General features: G+C 37.2%; 1 protein-coding gene and 1 long non-coding RNA gene across 2 annotated transcripts; one reads left to right on the top strand and one right to left on the bottom strand.

The window, feature by feature from the left end:
* Positions 1–1,962: 1,962 nt before the first annotated feature.
* Positions 1,963–2,378, top strand: LOC150032675 (uncharacterized). The gene is made up of 2 exons (XR_016524311.1): positions 1,963–2,101; positions 2,175–2,378. It is a non-coding gene; the product is annotated as an uncharacterized LOC150032675 (long non-coding RNA).
* Positions 2,379–2,841: 463 nt separating this feature from the next.
* LOC120069545 (putative metal-nicotianamine transporter YSL7) lies at positions 2,842–6,446 on the bottom strand. The gene is made up of 6 exons (XM_039021334.2): positions 5,841–6,446; positions 5,488–5,651; positions 4,838–4,935; positions 4,616–4,750; positions 4,267–4,456; positions 2,842–4,162 (listed from the first exon to the last, which is right to left on the bottom strand). Exons 1-6 carry the CDS (start codon positions 6,211–6,213, stop codon positions 3,071–3,073), a joined length of 2,052 nt encoding a protein of 683 aa, XP_038877262.1. The 5' UTR covers positions 6,214–6,446; the 3' UTR covers positions 2,842–3,070.
* Positions 6,447–6,973: the final 527 nt, after the last annotated feature.

The raw sequence follows: 6,973 nt of genomic DNA, 5'->3' as shown, positions 1-6,973 counted from the left end.
ACTTCAATTTGGGACACATGTCAACTCCTAATTGGTCCCAAAGTTAATGATTTGGAATTTTGTCATTAATTTAGTGAATGACGTGGCAATTTGTGATTGGTCCAAAACTTCTCATTCAACAAGAATACCACCTAAAAAGAAAATACTCAAGAACACATGAATAAACTCAAGTACACAGAGATATGAAAATATGTGAAAATATGTTGAAATATGTTGTAATATCATAACACTTAACAAAATAACCTAGCCTTTCGAGAGGGCTAGTCTTTCCCTTAATTCTTGAAAGAACCTAGCCTCACTATTTAATTACCAAAATGGCCCATTTAATAACTATCCCAATATTTACTAAAAATCCTATTATTCCCATAATTAGGGTCTTACAATACTCTACCTTTCGAAGATATCTTGTCTTCAACGTGTGTTTATAAAACACCATCACAAAAATTGGGCTTCTCTCTCTTTTAACGAAAAAAAAAAAAAACACTGAATCCAGACCACCCAATTTGCTTGGATTTTGCCCATAAACTAACCCAATTTGCTTCTGCAGCTATTTTTCTAATATAAGACGTTTTCCTTTTGTGGTTATCCTTTTCTATGGGCATATCTCCTCACCATTTTCAGCTGTGTTTCAATTTGAAGATCTTCCTAAATGGGCTAGGCCCATAATCCATTTGCTGCTCTAAACCCCATTCCGGCTTCCTCGTCCATACATCATCTTGCTTCAAAATTTCAACAGCTTCAGGTAATTCCAACCCATAACGCCTCTTTTCTGCCACTCTAACAAATGTGCCTCAACGAATTTAGTAAATTCAAGCCCATTAAGCTCCCTTCTTCTTTCTTCATGAATCTTCAAATGACTGCCTTTCCATGTTTTCGACATCTCCCATCTGGCCCATAACCCATATTCCTTTAAGAACTCACCTCCTTATTTAAACTAGGTTGCACATTTAAAATTGATTAGGCATTTTCATGAAAATCCAGCCCATTAATTTAATCAGAATTGTTGTTGTCGCTTTTTCTAGTCCTTGGCCTCGATTTGCTTGGCTGATGAATTGGGTTGGATTGAGTCACTTGAAGCTCATATTTTCTCATGCATTTTTCCTGCTTTAGAAATAAAGCATGCTTCCATTAATTCTCATGCATTTTTCCTGTTTTACATCTTTATTCTCTCTATGCACATGACTACTTTTACTTTTACTATTGTAACTTTTTCCAACCAGTGGGCCCACCAGCTGACACATCACGTGGGTAAAACTTTTTTCCCCCTCCTCATGAAATTTTCCTTTTCTTCAAGCTTTCTTCTCTGTCCATGGTAGCTCCCCTCCTGCAGATTTCAGCACGTACAGGATCTGCCAACGGTGATCACGTTTGTCTCTTTCCACCACCGCGACTTCTTTCCGCCTCTGCCTTCACTTCGATTTTTCGACCACATGGCTGTCGACGTACATTCTTCTCTGCCGTTCCTCCTCCCATATGCCAACATGAATAATTTACTTCTTCTTCCATCGAGGCCAACCGTTCTTTTTAACCATACTCCCGTTCATGAGTTTTAGCTTCTTCGACTTCTTTATCATCTTCCTCTTTCGGTTTCCTCTGCCACCGGTTACACGATGGCCCAATAATCATCGGACTCTTCCTCCCCACTTTCGCATGCCGTCCTCTATGGCTTCCTTCAACAGCTTCTTCCTTGACATCGACCATATCATCCTTCGCCGCCGATCATAACCACCAATGATTAATTTCCTCTTCTCTTCTTCTTTCAATTCTTTTTCCCCTTTTTCGACCACGTTTCCACCTAAATGTTCTCCTACGTTCGCTCGCCGCTTCGTCTTCTCGAACATGTGATCACCGGCCATCCACCTCATTGCCACCGGTAATGTTCTCCCTTGATATCTCTTTCATGGTCATTGTTCTCCAAGCTCTTCACCACCCCTTCACGCGATTTCCAATGTCCCTTTCCCCAAAATTTCATCTATGCTTGATCCGTCATTCGTCGGTTCTTCTTCTGCCTGCATCCTCGGGTTTCTGGCCATTTGCCCACCAGATATCTCCTTTTCTCACGTCTTTTCTTCCGCACACTCCTTCGCCTCTCTGAACACAGGTTTGTCAGGAGAACGGGGGTTTCTCCTTCCCTTTTCTCTTGCCTGATCGACCGATTCTCCTTCACTTTTCAGGAAGCATTCTCGAGTAAGATTGACGTCGCCCAGCAACTCTTCAAACTCGACTAGTTAGCTTTTTTAACCAGAATTTCTTTTTCTGCTTTGGATGGCTATCAATCGTTTCTCTTCCCTTTCTTTCTCCTTATCTGCACATCCTTGCAGGTAATCCTCTAATATTTGTTGCATTGATTTCGAGGTATCTAAACCTTCTTTATCCTACCACATATTGCATTTGAATCCATATCCTACCACATATTGCATTTGAATCCATAGTGAAATCGAACATACTCTAATACCAATTTGTTAGGATACCACCTAACGAAAAAATACTTAAAAACACAAGAATAAACTCAAGTACACAGAGATATGGAAAATATTAAAATATGTTAAAATACACTATAATATCATTGAACATGCAACACAATAACCTAGTCTTTCAAGAATGCTAATCTCCTTTAATTCTCTAAAAGAAAATTCCTTATAACGAGCTCACTATCTACCTACCAAAATGTACCTTTTAATAACTATCCTAATATTTACTAATAATCTTACTATTTTCATAACTAAGGGTCTTACGCAAATTTTAAGTTGAGAAATAGGTTATCAAGATTTATACATATATAATCTCAACGGATTATGATGAACGGAGAGAGAAGAAATATGATTGAAGTATTTCTCAATATGCTAAAAGCAATACAAATTTATTATTATAATTTATAATACAAAAGCATATACTTGCTGAGAAAATAACAAGCTGTTTAAAATATTATCATTTGGTCACAAGTAGAAAGCTCGAAATCGATTTTGCTTTTGTACAAAGTATAGGACAAAATAAAAAGAACCTAAACTAAATCACTTGGTAATCAAATTTAAATGCATTGACTTTAAGACCCTAATACTAATTAAACTAATTAGCCTTCTAAGAAGGCATCAACCTTAGCATTGGTTGAGGAACTCAAGAACTTCATGCAAAGAGGAGCTTTGACACCGGCCAGGGCCAATACGGCTGCTGGAACACTCCACAAAGATTCGCCACAGATAAGTCCCGAAGCCACAGCGGGGGCAAACTCACCGGCCTTGACCTTGTTCTTCCTCTGCCAGATGAAAAGAATTAAGCTCCCGACACACATGTCGATGGCAAAATAAGCACCAAGGTAGAATGGAATCGCCATACACATTGGACTTGGGATGAAACGGTAGACGCGGTATTTGGTTTCACACCTATGGAGCACATCCCTGGTGATGTTAATGACAATAGCACCAAAGAAGAAGCAAATGGCGAGGGTGAGACAGTTTTTGGGGAGGGAAGAGACACCCTCGACGCCGAGAAGAGCAATGCCACGGTACATCAGACCATATGGTGCAGGGTACGAGCCTTCGGGGTCTCCAACATTATAAGCTTTGAAGAAGAACCAAAAGACGAGGGGCGACAAAACGCAGCCCATGGCAGTGCCTGCAACTTGGCTGAAAAACATGGAGCGGGGTGAAGCTAGAGTCAAGTAACCGGTTTTGAAGTCTTGCATAAGGTCAGAAGCAGTAGAAACAATGCTCATCATGACACCACAGGAAGCAAGACCAGCAATAACACCTCCATTGCCAAGGCCGACCCAAGCACTGAAGATGATGATAGCAAATTTACCATAATTTGATGCAAGAGACCAATCAGTGAGCCCACAACCATAGGCATTACAGAATGCCAAAACAGGGGCAATTGCATAAGCAACCAAAATGTGGTACCATTTCAACTGATGGAAGATTATGGGAACTGTGATAATAGATATGGCTGCAAGTATTACATAGCCGAGCATAGCTACCCAGTTAGGGATTTGGTCTTTCAAGAAGTACTCAGTTCTTCGTTGAGCATCATAATCAGTAACTTCCAATGATGAATCATCATTTTCACTGCCAGACTTCTGCTTGGATAGGCTGTAGAATGTTTGGAAGAGCATGAAGAATACATGGTAAAGACCATCACCAAGCATCATAGAGATGGCAATAAAAACCTGAGAAACATTAACAAGTACATTAAATTTACATCACTTACATCAATATGCAAGAGAAACATAGGGAATGAGAAGATACTCAGATAGAAAAGAAAGAGAGATACCCTATAGCCTTGAATGCCATGAAGACTGCTTGCAGATAAAGAAGCACTGTACCAGTCACCTTTCCTTAGCTCGATTAAGGGCCACATGATACCCCATGAGATGATGGCTCCAAGAAGGAGAGATAGATTGACCATGAAAGGACAGATCATTCCCACACCGACATATGTAGATGAAAAGTCAAAATAGAATCTGTTACATCACATTGACCAACGTTAGAATAAACCTTATGGATTTTGTTCACGAGAATGAAAGAAGTTCATGATAACAAATTAACTACTCCAAGACACGTATAAACAGCATTGAGAACTCAGAACGAAAGAAGTGCTGCTTTAGAATGATTCCATTTACCTTTTTGCATAGGCTTCAAGACCAAATGTGGGGAAGCTGGAAAATCCACAGCCATCAGCAGCAGCAAAGAACCATTGGAACATTGCAAATACAAAGCTGAAGCAGAAGCTCTTGAAAAGGACTGCAACTTGTTTCCTGAAAATCCATAACCATGGATTAATATTAATGAAGGTAAAAGAACATCTAATTTAATGTAAAAACTAAAACAGAGCCAATACTTACTTTGCCAGCTTAGCTCCTTTAGGTGTGTGAAAGGAGTTGATGAGGTATGCAGTTGCAGTTCCACTTGGATAGGTCAACTTATATTTTAGAATCATCGTCTATTGGAAAATAATCCAATTCAAAGATTAGATTGAAAAATGATAAACAATAAGATTCAAATTTTATTTTGGTCCCATCATTTCATACTCATTTCTTTTTGTTCCAATGATATGTTTTGTCATTAGATCAAAAAAGTTATTCTATTCCCTACCATTAATCATTTAAACAAGAACTCAAACTAATTTGAAAGCCCAACATTTCATCTGCTACATTTTATATGGCTTTAAATAGACAAAAATACATGTCTAAATCAAATCAACAACCAAGGTCATGTTTATGAGTGATACATGTCGTTTTTAAAATCACTTTGAAAAATGAGTTTATTGTTCAAAATCAAAATTGATGGTATGAAAACTAAATTTAAAAGTGTAAAAATAAGTATTTAATTGATTTTATATGATGAAAGGCATATTCCAGAGTGATTTTCAACTTAATAAAATGATTTCAAACATTTTAAAATTACTTCCAAACATGCATTAAAATAGAACAACAGGGCAACTAAAACCAGACAATAGATTTAAAAAGGGATTTTAATTGCTTGCATTACTAACCTTTCTAAGAGGCACAATAGAGAACAACCCAACAAAGCTAACAACAAAGAGAAAGCCCATCATCCAACCAACAGAGAGTTTCTTAATATTAATCGGAATGTTCCCTTCTTCTGCTTGAGCAGCAACTTTGGCACTCATTCCCAGAAGATAACTAGCAGTTCCACCTGTTTAATTATCATAACATTCCAAAATCATCAATTAATAAAATGAACAATATATGCCAAGAACAGAGACATAATCAAATAATCCTGTAAAATAGCTCTCAATCGATGAACTGAAATCGAGATCCTAAACTTGTAAAACACAAATCGAGATTAAAATTAGAGAAGAAGAAGAAGAAACAGAACGCTTACTGCTAAAAGCAATCCCAGAGGAGGCGACTACACAGGTTTGAATCACAGTGTTCTCCTGTCGAGTGAAAGGCTGTTTCATGAGACCAAACTGAGCCAAAATCGAAGTGTAACCCTTCAAAATCGCGAATCCCAGAAGCCCAGCAGCAACATTAAGAGAAGGAATAACTCCAGTGGTCAGATTCAGTTTACAGACGATGAAATTGAAGACAATACTAAGAATAAAACTGGTAAGAAGAGCCCTAAATGTGATCTGATTCCGCCATGAAGGAACCTCCAAATTCTTAAAAGCTTCTTCCACCATAATCCTTTCTCCACCATCAATCCCAGTAGCCGATTCGCCCTCATTTGCCTTTTTGCTTGAATTTCTCTCCATTTTTTCACAGTTTTTCAGCGATTTTTTGTTTCTCTCAATTTGTTTGCTGTTCTTTCTTAGAACCGAAAGGGAAAATTTATAGTGAGGGGAAGTGAATTTGGAGAAAAAGTAGGGAAAGGGAAAACTGAAGAAGAAGAAGAAGAATTTTGGAATTTTGAGGGGGAATGAATAGGAAAATTGGTTTGTGACAGATTATACCAAGCTGTGATTGATAGAGATTAATTAGGAGATTCAAAAAACTAATTGAGATTTGGAATATATATATTTTTTTTGTATCTGTTTAAAAAGGAAATTAATAAAGTGAATTTTAATTTTGTTTGCATGAATTTGCATGGAGGGGGACCGTTCATGCTGATGTGGGGATCCGTAAGCGGTGGGAATTCTTTGGGAAAACCAAATCTCACGGAAAATGACATTAGAATAACGTGGTTTATTGAAACAAAAAGTTTTGGAATTATTTTAAGAGAAAATTTCACCCCAAAAAAAATTCAAACTATTTAGCGAAGAAAATAAATACTAATAAGTATTGATAGATTTGTATAATGTTATAGACTTTTATCAATTTTTATCATCTATAGACTTTTATTTGCTTCTATATAAAAAAATTAAAATTTTGCTATGTTATGTAAATAGTTACCCTTACTTCTCTATTTTTGAAAATCTCTCTTGTTTTAATTAGGGTTGTTTTCAAATATGAAAAAGTAAAAGAAAAATATTTAGGTTGAGGCAAGGTGGGCCATTTTACTCAATTCACTCATCT

The sequence above is a fragment of the Benincasa hispida genome, chromosome 11 (assembly GCF_027475165.1).
Source record: "Benincasa hispida cultivar pf3 chromosome 11, pf3_genome.v1.1, whole genome shotgun sequence".
Taxonomy (NCBI): Eukaryota; Viridiplantae; Streptophyta; class Magnoliopsida; order Cucurbitales; family Cucurbitaceae; genus Benincasa; species Benincasa hispida.
The sequence above is the reverse complement of the archived record's forward strand: the minus strand, read 5'-3'. Positions and strand labels throughout refer to the sequence as shown.

Excerpts from the sequence above, each read along its gene's own strand:
- LOC120069545 (XM_039021334.2), bottom strand. The coding sequence starts at position 6,213 with ATGGAGAGAAATTCAAGCAAAAAGGCAAATGAGGGCGAATCGGCTACT. Across the intron at positions 4,936-5,487 it reads CTATTGTGCCTCTTAGAAAG|ACGATGATTCTAAAATATAA; the intron begins GTTAGTAATGCA and ends ATTTTCCAATAG. Across the intron at positions 4,457-4,615 it reads CTTGAAGCCTATGCAAAAAG|ATTCTATTTTGACTTTTCAT; the intron begins GTAAATGGAATC and ends GTGATGTAACAG.